Below are 16,043 nucleotides of genomic sequence, written 5' to 3'. Positions count from 1 at the left end.
ACCTTACGTGTCCAACAGATTCTCTAACCAAAATTACTTACGGTTTTACGGCGGTAATTTAATGGTGGAATTTTGTAATTATAATATTGCAAAAAGTGTTATCTTTTTACTCCTTCAAAAAAGTTAAGATTATCCATATTAATTGATATTTTGGATAGTAAGTTTTTACTTATTCTTTTTTTATGACCATCCAAACCCTAGCCAGGTTATTAAATAGACGATGAATCATTACAAAATTAGCTGGTGTTTTGTATCTTTACAGAAAAGGCATTACTATGCTGTTTATGGCTTTTCTGTTTAAATCTTTGCATGCGTTTTATAATAGTTAAAAGATGTATGAAAAAGGCAGTGAATGAATTTGTTCAGTGCACATTGGCTTCCCAAGCTCAATTAAGTGCCTTCGAAACTGTAAAGTTGTATCATCCATGTAGCTGGTCCACATTGTGAACGAAGTTTACTTGTGATTTAACATTTAAGAATTTCTTTTGATGTTAGCACTTCAACACAATTCTTGGTTGAAATTTTGAAGAAACAACCATGGCAAAGTTGGTAAGAAACAATTGGAGAATCTCACTATTGGGTGTGGATAGCTTATATTGAACTTCTTTTCTTTCTTTTCAGGCTGAATTGAAATTTAATAGTTCCTTGAAAATAACTCTAAATGGCACCTAAATCACTTGAGCACACCTGCAACTCAATATTTCCGGTTAACTCCTCCACTCGAGAAACCCTATCTCAAAAGCAACTAAAGCAACTATTGAGGAATAAAAATCAAACCATAATTTCTCAATGCACCCCTTATCAGCACGTCTATTACCACTATAATGAACAACACCAAATGTTAGTAGGGACCACCAACTAGAACCATAGACCAATGAAGAACATCATAGGATTATTTTAATTGTCTTTCAACATTTGGAGAATTTTTGTAATGTACATTTGATTTTCGTCTTACAAAGATTGGCTCACTTTCCAGTCAATGGACTGACTTATTAAAAAATATGTCGTGGCGTAATTTTCACCATACTGTAAAAACTGAATTGAAAAAAATACTCCAACTATCATTCCCATTATGATTTGTACATATTCCTTCAACCCCCAATTAAGCGTATTAACTTCTTTTTTTGTTTTAAAAACAAATCCACTTAACTGAAGCTACCAATCCTTCCAAAAACAGTTGTGCTTCGGCAACTATAAAAATAAATCGCCAAAGGGAGAAACAAACAATATTTGCCCGAAATTACATGAAACAATAAATGCAGTTTGTATTATAGTAATATCTAAACAAAGTTCTCAAAACGACTACTCACCAAAACAAGTTACACGGCAAATCACATGCAGAACCAAATTTGAGAATTTAGTTGGCATGGCATCTAAATCTGAAAATTAATGATTCTACTCAAAATCTACATGAATACCGGGAACAAAATTTTAACGTCCATTTTAGGGTGAAGCACTCGTCTCTTTTGGTAGAAAAATGGTGGAAGAGGTGCAATACAATGGAAATAGCAGATGGAGATGAGCAATCTAATCTATTCATGGTTTTGCATGGAAGGCAAAACCAGATGTTGTGGATGCACCTGCAAATCACCGACAAATTCAAAAATGTTATCGAGTCCGAAGAAAGATGCTACAAAAAACAATTTTCAGGTGATTGTTCTGATATGCAGCTGTTAGATTGCAAGAGAAAATAGCTAGCTAAATTGCTACGTAGTTGTCAAATTTGCCAGTCTAAGATTTTGAAAAATAATACAGTTCTGATAGAAGTTAGAGAGATTCAAGAAAATGAGAGCAAGAAAATTAGGGGAAACATGGCGATAGTCGAAGACAGTCTGGATAATTATTAGGATGCATAAAAGATGTTAATGAACTAAGAGCAATTGCAATATGTGTGTAAGCGCGTGCGTGCGAGCTGAAGATCAACTAAATCCAAGAGTAACTCTTGGCATACTTACTCTTCATAATAACTCTATACAGACATTAATTTCAGCATAGACAAGAACATAGAGGACTTGCAGAGACTCGAAACAGAATGAAAGTATCAGGGTCAACCTTTCTAGACCTGAAGACAAGCAAATTAGTGTAGTAAAAATGTACTTAAACCAATCCCTTGGTTTCTACTCTAAACGATAGATAGTCTTGTTTCGATTGATGATATCATGTCAGTTAAAATCGGATTTTTTTGGTCTCTGGGTGACTAAGAAATGGAAGAAGAAATTAGAGTGTAAGTGTTAGGCTGTACAGTGGAGGGAATAACATGTAAAAGCATTAGAATAGGGACTACAAATGAGTTTGGAGCATGAGGTTAGTGGCCAAAGAAGAGATCTAAAGGTCATGAAAGAAAATAGCCTTAGATAATTGGACTCGGAGATAAAAGCCCATCAACCAGGAGAAGACAGTGAAACTTATATGCGAAGATAATTGGACTTAACCCCATAACCAGGAGGAGACAATGAAACTGGAAGATGAGTACCCAGGAAATACACATCTTGGTGATAGGTATGTCAACTTTTAAGCACAATCAAAGATCCCATGAGAATAAAAATCAGGAACTTCGGGAAACATCATGGTGATAGGTATGTCAACATCATGGTAATGGGTATGCCAACATTAAGAGAGGCTGAAGGTAACCAGGTAACCCGTTAATAAGATATACAATAGTCAAAAAGGCGTGATCACAAAACCGAAGGATAGCCCTGATAATTTATGTGGATAATCCCTGACCAGATAAAACTTCAGTGAAGGGGTTTAATTCCCGTCCCCAATCTATTTGGACTGATTCAGTGGATTGGTTGAGCTAATCATGGCTTTAAATTGGCAAAGTATACTGTTTCATATATTTATCTTTTGCAAAGAACATTTCAATACTTCACTTAGTGAATATTTATATAAAAGCATGTACACGTTCACTAAAAAAAATGAGCAAGGATCTATTCAATAAAGACAAAGATTGTGTTACCTGAGAACCCATATAGTTCATAGAACCCTGATGAACAAGCTGCCATATGCATAAACCAACATCAATAGAAAATACATATAAGCTGATACACCGAATCTTGTTTTGACCAACAAGTTACCATAATAAAAACCCAAAATCCAAAAAAGATCCGCAATCATACCTGCGAATTTTGTCCTCCAGGGCTAACTTGATCTCGTCTACCAGATCCATCACAACCTCTAACAGTTGTTCCTTTACTGTCACCCTATCAGAAATTAATGTTCACAAATATTAGCATTTCCATTGTCAAGATAGTCCATGATAAACCGCAAAATAATACAAACAATCAAAAAGCAGAATTAACTAACCTCTAACTGTGATATTGTGGACATTCCAAAATCACCAAGAGAACAAAAAAGAAAGAAAAAACAGTTAGATAATTATTATTAAGCCGTAAAGAGCATTGTCAAAATTTCAGAGACCTTGATTAATCCATTCACTTCAAAACATAACATTGTATCTGACTCATCCAAATACAAACATTAACCAATTGAGGGAAAAAAGAGACAGTGAAATTACCTCTCTGTATCTTGCTAGGTACACCTTAAGTGGTTCTATATAGTCTTCAAATCCTAAAGTAGCCATTGCCCATAACAAATCATCTCCATTAATGGTCTTTCTCTTCTCTTTCTGACATTTCTCACTCGCCCTACAACCCACCCAAAACAACCACATCCAATTCAATAAAAACCAACAAACAAAACAAAACCCTAAAACATAAATCAACAAAGCACAAATCTTTCATCACATTCCAACACACCCCAATTCTCAAAAACTAAAATTTACATTACCCATCATCAAAAAAAGCGTAAAAAAAATCATTTTTTTCAAAAGGGTCTTACTCGCTGGTAATAAAACTGATGAATTCGGAGACACATTCCTGCATTGTATCTTTAGCATCCTTAGCAATCTTGCCATTGGAAGGCAAAGCCTTTTTCATGATCCTGCTAATGTTAGCTATAGGCAAGAAACGATCTTGCTCACGCGCGGCGGAAGAAGAGCCACGTGGACTTTGTTCGCCGCCACTATCATGGTCGTGGTTACCGCCAGCTGGACTCTCGGAATCTGCCATGGCATAAACCCTAGAAAGAACGAATCAGATCAAAGAAATAATTGTAATGCGAGGAATGGTGGAAATTAAAGGGTGATTGAGACAGAACGGTAAGATCCGAAATGCACATGGATGGATGAAATTGAATAGTAGTTATGTAATGTAATGTACCTTCGTGAGTATGATGAATAAGAGAGAGAATGAAATGCAAAAGATGTGTATTTGGCGCTCGAGTTGTTGTATCAGAGAAGTAATTGATATTGATTGATTGATTGATTGATTGGGAGTTTTGCTTACAACATAATATTGAAATGACCAAAATACTCCTAACTTATAATAATATATTTGGAGAGTCTCTAAACCCTAAATTCACAAAAATCTTTATGTAGATTATTGTGTCATTCAATTTTAAGAACACCAACTTATTTAATGCAATCATTCATAGTATAAATATTACTAGTAATTTCTTGCAAAAAAAAAATTACATGTCTTTCCAAGTTAAACAAATTTTTGTGTTACATGTTTCTGTTGATTTATTTCTTCTTCAAAATTTTGTATCATATTGTTTATGGTGAAAGAAATGCATTGATCCGTTTAGAAGGTATGTTATAGACTATAATAGATCATTTGACAAATTATATTTTGTGATGTGGATATTTTATAATGACTAGTTTAATAATATCGATATGAATAGTTATGTATAAAAGTATAATATGTCACAATTTTTTAGGGTGTAGGATTGTCAAGAATTTTAGCATTGACGAGTTGTTAGGGCGTGCTCAATGCTCATGTAGAGTTTGTGAGAAAATTTGTATATGGTGTTTTCATAGTGAATTGATTGTCCTTTTTAACTTTAGAGTTAAGGTATTTATATGAATCTCTTTTGTCTACTTCTTAGACTTCAAGAAGCACTAACAACGTTTTTCACTCTTAACAGCATGAAAATGGATAGTTACTTTCTCTATTACACTAGAGAAAGTGATGTTTCATTCTTAACTTCATCTCCATATCGTTATGGGTATGGACATGTCACTCAACATAAACGGACGGGTATTCTAATAAAAGCACGACCATTATAAATGATTGGTGTATGTTTCAATAAATGGGAGAGTAAGAAGGTGGCGAGGGCGTTATATTACATCGGTTGTCCTTGAAGAATCTCTTATGTCGCCTCTTGCGACCCTTTATAAATATATCAATACAAAGTCCCTCAAGCACAATGATTTGGAAAAAGCATAGTGATTTAGCTTTATCGTCTTATATCATTTGGATGGTCCCTCAAACATCTTTGGGGTGAGTCCCTCGTGCATCCTTGAGACGAGTCACTCAGGCATTTCTTGGGTAGCCCTTCAAGAGCCAATAAGGTAAATCCTTTAACGTCACTTGAGATAAATCTCCAAACGTCAGTTGAAGTGAATCCTCAAACGTCAGCTGAGATAAATCTTCAAATGCAAGTTAAGGTGATTGCACGCGCAACATTAAATGTGATCAATGATGATTTAGTTTTGGAAAGTCAAGTTGACCTTAATCCCTCACATGTGTCTGAAACATGGGGAATATTTTGTGGGCATAGAGGTACCTAGGGATAAACCCTAAATCACCCATACGATTAGCCTTTAAATCCTTATAAAGGGGTTCAGCCCTAACCATTTTACCTTTTCGCATATCTTCGTCTTCAAATTTCTTGAGAGCTCCCTCACAATCCCTTAAGATCATACTTGGCTTCCCATTTTATCGAGCTCAAATTCTCAACTTTCCGTTCACAAGTACATGTCTGTTATCATTTCTTCTCATTTTAATGTTTATAACAACGATTGGGGATTTAGACTAGAGTGGCAACCTAATAAAGCTCTCAACTCGCAATGTGTACAACAATGTGGAACTACTGCTATATGGATGCCAAATGTTCTGATGGGACAATTGACTACTAATTATTGGACCTAGGCATGTTCGATAGTTCCATTAGTTTCGGTAGTGATGGTACCAGTGGTAGCAATTGTAACTCACTGACCCCGATACTTATATAAGAAGAATTATACGCCGATTAAAGTGTTACCAACTTCAAAACATGTAAACTTTATTCAAATAGCAGTGGAAACCAAATTAAAATAATCGACAAAATCATAGTTGTTCTTAACTTCAAAATAACGTCATAAAAACTCCTCAAAAACATTAATTCGAATTCGACAATTAAAACAAGCTCCCCAACCCCGATGTTACATGATTAGAGCATAGCCACTATATAAACAATGAAACAAAATGGAAATAACTTCAAAAGTTATCTTCCATTCACAGTAGCAACTTTTAATCCTAATTATCTACAAGATGTCCATTGTGAACAACATCAAAGCAAAAGGGTGAGAATTCACTTCAATAATTAAACGGTATAAGCTACAGGGTAGAAAACTGACATTTACATATATATCACAATATTCATACAACATCATTCTCACACCCAATCCATCAACAAACTTGATACAATCACATATTCATCATTCTAATCATGCAACAAGACTCACAATATCAACTAGACTCACAGGCATAAGGTATCATATCATCAATAGTTGGTTCACTCAAAAATCAAGTTGACCCTACTCGAACCTCAAATCCATCCTTCTCGGATTTGGGACAAGTCACCAAGTCCACTAATAAGTGTCAAACTGTAGTTATTTTTTATATAGTTTTACGATATTTATCGACTCTTTTTCCTCAACCTGTGTGTGAATGGGTATGTTTTCGTTATATTTTTACATATTGTGTATTATTTGAGTTTTTGATTCATTTATGTAGCGTTGGATCATTTTCATTCATTTTATATGTATTGGTGCATATTGAAGCCTCGAGCAATAAAGTGTCAAAGATTCGGCTTTAAAAATGCAATTTTGAAAGAATATAATGACTAAGGTTGCTTAGTCCAAACTGCAGTGCGCTAGGACATTTATTCTTTGGTAGAGCTGGATTTTTGAGCTCGCTATGCATGGTCAGTTGGCTTAGTGCAGTCCCGTTTAGCCTGCTCAGCTGGATTAGCCTTGTCCCTTGTTTTAGCGCATATATTTTAGATATTTTTTAGTAGGGGTGGCAATAAAATCCATTAAGGGAATATCCATCCAATCCGTCCAATATTTTATCCATCAAATCCATCCATTAAATAAAAAATTGTTTAATGGATTGGATCCAATCCATCCATTTAACTATATGGATGGATTCAATCCATCCATCTCATTTGATAAATCCAATGGATTATATTTTATTTTCTAAAACAATTTTTACAACAATTTTTATTTCAATTTAAAAATCTCACTATTTTTTCCTTTTTCTTAAAAAGTTTATTTTAAATATATCTCTCACACACACTTTCTTCTCTCTCTTAAATATTTAGACTTAAATATTTGATTAATCAATTTATTTTATATATTTGATTTTATAAAAGTCTGTAACTTAAAAAAAAACATAAATATCTAATTAGATAATGAATGAGAGAATAAATTTGTCCTACAGTGATGATAGTGTTTCTTTCATTTTTTTCATATGTTATGAAATATTTTAAATCTATATATAGCACAAAACAATATATGTAGAGAGAGATTTGTAATAGCTAATTTACTGAGATGATGGAAAAGCAACACAAATTCATTAGCACCGCAATATATTTATAATTATAAGTTTCGATTTTTTTATGTTTAAGTTGAATAAGAAACTCATTTTTATGTTTTCGGTTTTGTAAAATTTAAAATATAAAATTATTAAAACAATTAATTAAAATTAAATTATTGTTTTGGATGGATGGATATCCATCCATTAAAAGATGTTAATGGATAGATTGGATTGGATTTTATTTTTCAATGGATGGATTGGATTGGATATTTTTGAGGAAACTTTGGTGGATTGTTAATGGATTAATGGATTGTTTTGATCCATCCATTAATAATCCAATCCATCCATTTTGCCACCCCTATTTTTTAGCCTGCTCAGCTGGCTAAGTCTGGTTTGTTGTATTTTGTTTTTGTATAAATAGGTTCTTTCATAGTTTTAGGTTATGGTTTTGGAGAATTTTTATCCCAACTCCATCAATTTCATTCTTAGGTTAGATTAGCGTAGAAAACAACAATCGGGTCTTGCATTTGGATGATCGAAGGTTGATTTCTCATCAATCGGAGCTGACAACTGGTGAGATGTTTGGTTTTTCTCTCTTCCTCTTTGTGTATTTCTATTTTGTTGAATTTGTTTGTATATTTACCCTAAACATATGTATATTTATCGCTCATGGTGTTGTATAAAAGTTGCTTTACAAATCAATATTGATGCTTTCCTTAATCTTTTTGCATTTATGTTTGGATTTGTGTTGTTGTAGAAAGACATCACAAGTATTGATTAGGGAAGGAAATAAGTTAGTTTATTAATTCTAGAGATACCAATCACCTATGTATTAAAGCTTAATGTTTTCGTGTTTGAGTTTCGCGCGAGACATCTCCGAGGCGAGAATACGGTTGTTCTCGCCACTTTGCGTTAGACATAACCTTGGTCGTGATACGTCTCGTAGGTGTTGTAGAAATGGACACTGATGTGAGAGATATGCGATGATTTTGACGAATATTATAGGTTGAATCCAACTGATCGATATGTTTAAGTTTGTGATGAGTAGTGTATATTCGTGTCTGATAAGTTATCCTCTTCAAAGAATGTATTTATTTTCCTATTTATATCTCTTTATGTTTAAACCATTTTAACCCAAGCTCAGAAACGCGAAAATCGTTGAATGGCATTCTTTCCCTCGCATTATTCTCTGTGGATACGATAAAACCCGAAATACTTTCAAAACTTTTGCTTGCCGCTTTACTGCATCAACAAAATGCCGCTGTTATCGGGGAATTGTGTTTTGATATTGAATTGCAACGTAATAGTTCAGATGGTTTTAAGCTTTGTATATATTGTATATGTTCACTTATATATGTTTACTTGTATATGTTTACACGCGAGTATACATTGTTGGCTAAACAAGTTGAAACTGGACCAGTTCTTAAATTTAAATCTTCACTTCTCAATTTGCGTATCCAACATTCACCTGTTTTTTTCTCTTGGTATGTTTATATTTGTGTTCTATACTTGTTTAAAGTTATTTTGTTTTTGTTGTCCGAAATTTTTGTTAAGTGTTTAGTCAAGACACTTTCTTTAGGTTTGCGCTTAAGGCGAGAGCATCTGACGTGTCGAGAGGAGGTTATTTGCCAAACACCAAAACAATAAAGGCGTCGAGCTAATGGCGTAAAACAAGCGCTTGTTGGGAGGCACAACGGTTGTAATTTTGTTGTAGCTAAGTTAGTGTAGGTGATTTAGTGGAGGTGTGCTCGAAAGATCAGACGCAAGTATGATTTTTCTGCATTTTCCTTATGCCGCTTAACACAGTCTAGCCTGCTTAGCGCGCTCACGAATTTCTGCATCACTCCTTGATTGTGCTGAGCAGTTAGGTGTTGTTCTCAATTTTCTGCATTTTCCGCACCACCTTAGCGCGATTAAGCCTGCTTAGTGCACCTTTGTTTTTTTGCGGCCGCTTAGCGTGTTCTGTTGTGTGCCAGGGGTATTTTTGTTTCACTTGGCCTTCCTCTTTCTCACTTTCACCAAGGCTATTTCGTAGTAAATAATAGTATTATTTTATAATAATTTTGTTGGTTGTTTGTCGTCCAAATTTTGGTCCGTTAGCTTGAGGATTTTTTAGGTGATTCTCCAAGTTTGAGTGTTTCATCTTGTGGATGTATGATAATGATATTGTTTTTGAAGTGGTATAATTAAACAATTTAACTTTTTAAAATAAAATGTGATACACTTTATAAGACACAACAAAAATATTTAATTAATCTAAAAAACATTTGATCAAATTTATAAGACAATTTTCATTCTTATCACTGTTAATTTAAATATAAATAAAATACAATTATATTTTCTAATATGTATAGTCATTAAATTAAAATATTTGTTATTTTATAAGATAATTTAAATATATATTAATCAAATTCGTGCAACACGCGTAACTTACCTAGTGACCTTAGATGTGTTGAAGTGTAATTGAACATTCAGAGTTAGGTTATTTTGAGTCCTGTGTTGGGCTTTAATTAGCTTGACCTAATATGAGTTTTGTGTGTGTGTGTCTATATATATATATATATATATATATATATATATATATATATATATATATATATATATATATATATATATATATATATATATATATATATATATATATATATATATATATGACATATCTAGTGAAAATGGATAAGTTATGAGAATGTGAAAATAAATAAGAATAATTAGATTGAAAAATGAATGATTGAAATTAAATTGTGATCTTTGATAAATCATGTGTCATTAAGAGGAAAGAGAAATTATTAATCAAATTTTAAAAAATATCTTTTAATCTCAACCATTAAATATGAATCCAATGGTTGTTATTACATTCTCACATTCTCATATAACTTACTCATTCTCATATGATATGTTATATAAATCAATCTCGATCCGTTTTTCAATTGAGTAAAAGTTAGCTACATTTTTCTCTCTTTTCCATCATATTCATCTTCAACCTTGTGCTCCAACAATTAGAATCTAGAGCTCCGGTTCAAATCTACGGGAAGGGAAACACGAGAGTACGTGAGGTGTGTGATTGTGTTCAGTGACAAAGCCAAAAAATATATAACGCCCGGACAAAAATTTTAAGACCGTAAATTCACATTTGATATAATATACAAATAATCATCTATCAAACTAAAAGATACTCATAGTTTAGCAACAAAAGTATAGTTTAAATCAAATACATCTAACAAAGAAAAATAGAAATATAGTTACAATAGTGTATTGTTAGAGTACTATTAGAATAAAAACAATTAATAAAATAGAATATAAGCACTTTTTTGAAAAATAATTAAAAATATTAGAATAACAACAATTAATAAAATAGTATAAGCATTTTTTTAAAAATAATTAAAAATATTAGAAATTGTTAGAATAAAAACATTTAATAAAATAAAATATAAGCACTTTTTTAAAAACTAATTAAAAATATTAGAATATTGTTAGAATAAAAATAATTAATGAAATAAACATTAAAAAATAATTTGATGTTAAAATTCTAATTTGGTGTTAAAATCTTTGTGGTTGTTTAAAATCTTTTATTTTTGTGTTAATTTTCAGATTATGCTAATCATTTTCATTATTTATCTAAAATAAAAATGTGAATGATGATTATTTTAGGTATAGTAACCACTATTGCTAGAGTATAAAATTGTATATAAGCAGTATAAGATTGCTAGTTATAAAATTGTATATAAACATTATAAGATTGCTAGTTATAAAATTGTATATAAGCAGTATAAGATTGCTAGTTATAAAATTGTATATAAGCAGTATAAGATACGTTCTACTTTATATATATAAACTATTGTTTATCCAAAATATGTGTGCATTCTTCAATATTAATATGGTACTATAATATGATTATTATATTAAATAAATAACTTATGTATATCATTGTTGGGACGTGGAATATGCGCTCTGAATGACAAGACTCACATGCTCATGCTACTTTATGATACTGTATAGGACTAAATTATACTAGCTTTCATGCTTCTTTTTTTAGCATAGAAAATTGAATCATATGTTACTTTATGATACTGTATAGACTAATTTGGATTTGGATCCTCTCATGCTCTTTCTCTCATGTTTCTATCATGCTTCAATCTCAATCATTGATTCAAGTTTCTCTCTCTTTCATTTGTCCTATTGTTTTCACTTGGTGTGATATTTAACCATTAGATTAGGAAAATGAGAGATGGCATGACCAAAAAAGCATGAGAGGATCCAAATCCGACTAATTTATAGCTCTCATGCTTTTTTTAATCACAGAAAATTGGGCTAGAGTCTAGGCACTTGCCCAGCCTAGCCGGGCGTTAGAATTGTCTATGATTGTGTTGATTTCATATTCGTTTAATTCATGTGAATTGCAGATCGAAATTATATTGGAATCACATTTATTGATTTCAAGTGATCGGGTAACACGAGTGTTTGGTGAGATTAGAGTGATTTCTTGCACAATATCAAAGACGAACGGTGGAAACAGTAGTTTAAATACAAAACTTATGGTGTTTGATGGAAAGAATTAGAATCAGTGGATGATTCAGATGTGTGTGTTATTTGGCGCTCAATATGTGCTTGATCTCGTTAATGACGGTTACACACTGGTTGACGCGGATGTAACTGAAGCGCAAAGAAACATACAGTGAGATACTAGGAAGAAGGATCAGAAAGTGTTGTTCTACATCCATTAGTATATGGATGTGAATGTGTTTGAGAATATCTCTGATTCGATGACTGCGTGGGACTAGGGCTGTATTTAGGCCGGTTTACCCGAGATCCATCCGAGATCCGACCCAATGGAACCGGACCAATGGGCCGACCGAAATGTTACTTGGTTTTAGAATGGATAGTTTTTTTGTCAAATACCTAACAAAAGAATTGAGCCAAGTATCCAATTTCATCCAAATTCTTGTCAACAACAACCAACATAAAATTTGATCCGGTTCAAACTAAGTATCTGATAAGTACCTGAAAGTACTAGTCCAATTTCAATCCAAAAAAAAAGTCCATCACTATTTCGGTCCGGTCTCAGTTTACCCGGTTACTATTTTGTTGCATTTCTCATGAGAGTAAATATTTGGACCGGACCGAAAATAGTCCTACATGGGACACACTTGTACGGTGTTATTGTAGTGACGCATCAGTGAAGAAGGCGAAGCTTCTGTCTCTGTGTAAGCAGTATGAGAATCTCAACATGAAGAACAATGAGGAAGTAAATGAGTACATCTCCAAAGTGATTCTGATCATTGGTGAGATGAAAGCTTGTGGAGAAACACTCACAGAACAAGTGATTATTTAGAAGGTATTGAGACCACTTACTCCTCAGCTTGATTATATTGTTGTAGCTATTGAACACTCTAAGGATCTAAGCACCATGAGAATCAAAGAGCTACAAAGCAGTCTAAAAGTACAAGAGTTACGTCTGACTAAGAGAACCTCTGAAAGAGAGGTAGAGCAGGCACTAAAAGATTCTTTTGTCAAGAAGGACCAGAAGCAGTCTTGGTCAGAAGCCCAATAAAAAACATATTGGTTCTCAAAAGTTAGAAGCCTCTTACTCTGATGAGAAGAAACACCAAAAGGAAAAGGAGAAGCTTGACAAGAGAATGGTTCAGTGTTACTGTTGTAATAGGTTTAGCCACTTTGCTAAGGATAGTTGGTCAAATAAGGAAAGGAAGTCAGAAGAAGCAAACATGGCTAGAGGAGATTAAGATGATGAACATGTGCTATTGTTGGCTTATGAATATGATGAGGAACTTGTGCGGTTGACGTTTTTTTATTCTGAAGGACACCTTAAATATGAGTCAGAGTCAAGATTTGACTCTGAATCTGAAGTCAAGTCTGATTTTGAAGATGATTCAAAATCAGAAGATAACTCTGAAGCTGAAGTCAACAGATACACCAATGTAAATAAGTCAAAAGTGTGGGATTAGATAAAATCTCAATCCAACACTAATGTAGTATTAGTTAACACCTGAGGTAACTTCTGAAGATGGTTCAAAATCTGAAGATTTTGAAAATGAGTTAGAGTCAGAATGAGACTATGAAGACGAGTCAGAGTCAAAAAATGATTTTGATTTTGAAGGTGAATCTGATTCTGATCTAGATTTTGATGATGATCCATAATTTGGTGGTCAAGCCTCTAAAGGAGAATTAGAGTCTAAAGGCAACTTTGAAGGTGACTCTGACAGAGACTCTGGAAGTGATCAAGACTCTAGAGGTGGTCCAAAATATGGTGGTCAAGACTCTGGAAGTAATCATGCTTCTAGAAGCAGTCATTCATCTGAAGGTGGTAATTGTGAAGGTAATGTTTTTGGAGGAGGTCCAGAAGTTGACATTGTTTCAGGTTCTGTAGAAGATTCAATACAAGTTCAGGGGCCATAAAGAATGAGACAAAAACCCATAAGGTTTGCAGAGTTCTACATGTTACACGATACTGAAATAGACTCTAAAAGCAAAGTCATTCAGTGTGCCATGTTAATATACTCTGAACCTGTGAATACATAAGAAGCACTCAAGAAGAAAGCTTGGCTGAAGGCCATGAAAGAATAACTTAAGGCTATAGGAAAAAATAAGATTTGGCATTTGATTGAGGTTCCAGAAGAGAATAAAGCCATCAGCGTCAAATGGATCAATTGACAAACATAAAGCAATGTTAGTAGCTAGAGGTTTTCTTCAGAAACATGGGCTAGATTATTTTGAGGTTTCTGCACATGTAGCTAGATATGAAATAATCAGGTTGGTGATTGCAATAACTACTAATAAGAGTTGGTCTATGATACAATAGGATGTAAAATCTGCATTTCTGAATGGTTAATTACAAGAAGAGGAATACTTGTCACATCCCTCTGGATTTGTGAAAAAATCGGGAAGGGATGGTGTACATGTTACATAAAGCATTGTATGGACTGAAACAGGCTCCTAGAGCTTGGAATATGAAGATTGATTCATTTTTAAAGAAGCAAAGTGTTTCAGAAATGTGAGATTGAATATGGTGCTTATGTTCAACATACTTCTGGAGGAAATATGATTTCGGTGCGTCTTCATGTTGATGACACATTGCTGACAGGGAGTTGTCCTGATGAGATAGTTAAGTCCAAAAAGGTGTCGATGAATGAATTTTAGATGGCTGACCTAGGAAAGTTGGTATACTTTTTAGGGATGGAGGTCTTGTACTATGAGAAGGGTATTTTTCTACATCAACTAAAGTATGAATTTAAGCTTCTGAAGAGATTTGAGTTGACTAATTGTAAGTATGCAGTCACACCTACTAAGACAAATCACAAGCTGGATTCTTGTGCTGAGGGTGATGATGTAGATGCTACAAATTTTAAATACTTGGTAGGCTCACTGAGATATCTCTATAATACCAGACCTTACATTTGTTACACTATTAGAATGGTGAGTATGTTTATGAACAAACCGAAGTGATAACATTAGCAAGCTGTAGTTAGGATTCTGAGGTATATTAAAGGGACTCTGAAGTTTGGAATTTTGTTCCCTTTTGGATCTGAATGTGAGTCAAAACTGGTATGCTATTCAGATTCTTATTGGTGTGGAGACAGAGTTGACAGAAGAAGTACTTATGGATATTTTTTCAAGTATATAGGAAGTCCCATTTCTTGGTGCTCCAAGAAGCAACCAGTGGTTGTGTTGTCAACTTGCGAAGCTGAATACAATGCACATGCTTTGTTTGCATGTCAAGTTGTGTAGTTGTTGAATTTATTGTAGGATCTGAAGATCAAGGTAAAGAAGCCTGTGAAGTTGATGATTGACAACAAACCAGCTATAAGCCTTGTTAAGAACCCAATGTTGCATGTGATAAGCAAGCACATTGACACAAAGTTCCATTTTTCTGAGGAACCAGGTCCAAAATCGAGTGCTAGAAGTTGTTCGTTGTAGCACCCAAAAGCAACTTGCAGATGTGCTGACGAAAGATATCAAGACTGAATACTTCATTAATTTCAAGAATTGAATTGGTGTTGTTGATTTTAGCTTTGAATGTAAATTAAGGGATGGTGTTAAAGTGTAATTGCACATTCAGAGTGTTTGCTGTTAGGTTATTTTGAGTCTCGTGTTGATCTTTAACTAGTTTGACCCAATATGAGTTTAGTATATATTGCATTTTCACTTTGTAATGAAGTAGAATGAATAGAATCATTATATGTATCGTTTTTCAATTGAGTAAAAGTTAGTTACATTTCTCTCTCTCTCTCTCTCCCCCTCTCTCTCTCTCTCCCTCTTCCATCATATTCATCTTCAACCTCGTGCTCTAACAAGATGTCCCTAAATTATATAGTTATTTACAAATTTGGCTTAAATGCACTTTTGGTCCCTCTATTTTGACATTTTTAACTTTTTAGTCCCCAA

General features: G+C 33.5%; 1 protein-coding gene across 1 annotated transcript; it reads right to left on the bottom strand.

The window, feature by feature from the left end:
* Positions 1-1,218: 1,218 nt before the first annotated feature.
* On the bottom strand, positions 1,219-4,331 carry LOC131623725 (nuclear transcription factor Y subunit B-1-like). The gene is made up of 7 exons (XM_058894748.1): positions 4,221-4,331; positions 3,841-4,080; positions 3,518-3,647; positions 3,307-3,312; positions 3,120-3,203; positions 2,960-2,998; positions 1,219-1,580 (listed from the first exon to the last, which is right to left on the bottom strand). The coding sequence occupies exons 2-7, from the start codon at positions 4,068-4,070 to the stop codon at positions 1,533-1,535; spliced, it is 537 nt and encodes a 178-aa protein (XP_058750731.1). The 5' UTR covers positions 4,071-4,080; positions 4,221-4,331; the 3' UTR covers positions 1,219-1,532.
* Positions 4,332-16,043: the final 11,712 nt, after the last annotated feature.

Source organism: Vicia villosa, unplaced genomic scaffold, assembly GCF_029867415.1.
Source record: "Vicia villosa cultivar HV-30 ecotype Madison, WI unplaced genomic scaffold, Vvil1.0 ctg.000077F_1_1, whole genome shotgun sequence".
NCBI classification, from domain to species: domain Eukaryota; kingdom Viridiplantae; phylum Streptophyta; class Magnoliopsida; order Fabales; family Fabaceae; genus Vicia; species Vicia villosa.
Note: the sequence above shows the minus strand (reverse complement) of the source record. Positions and strands in the feature narration are given on the sequence as shown.

What these genes read in the sequence shown, in the direction of transcription:
- LOC131623725 (XM_058894748.1), bottom strand. Translation starts at nt 4,070, where the DNA reads ATGGCAGATTCCGAGAGTCCAGCTGGCGGTAACCACGACCATGATAGT. An exon ending in ATCAGTTTTATTACCAGCGA is followed by an intron (nt 3,648 to 3,840) that starts GTAAGACCCTTT and finishes GGTGGGTTGTAG; the next exon opens with GGCGAGTGAGAAATGTCAGA. An exon ending in TGAACTATATGGGTTCTCAG is followed by an intron (nt 1,581 to 2,959) that starts GTAACACAATCT and finishes GGTGATTTGCAG; the next exon opens with GTGCATCCACAACATCTGGT.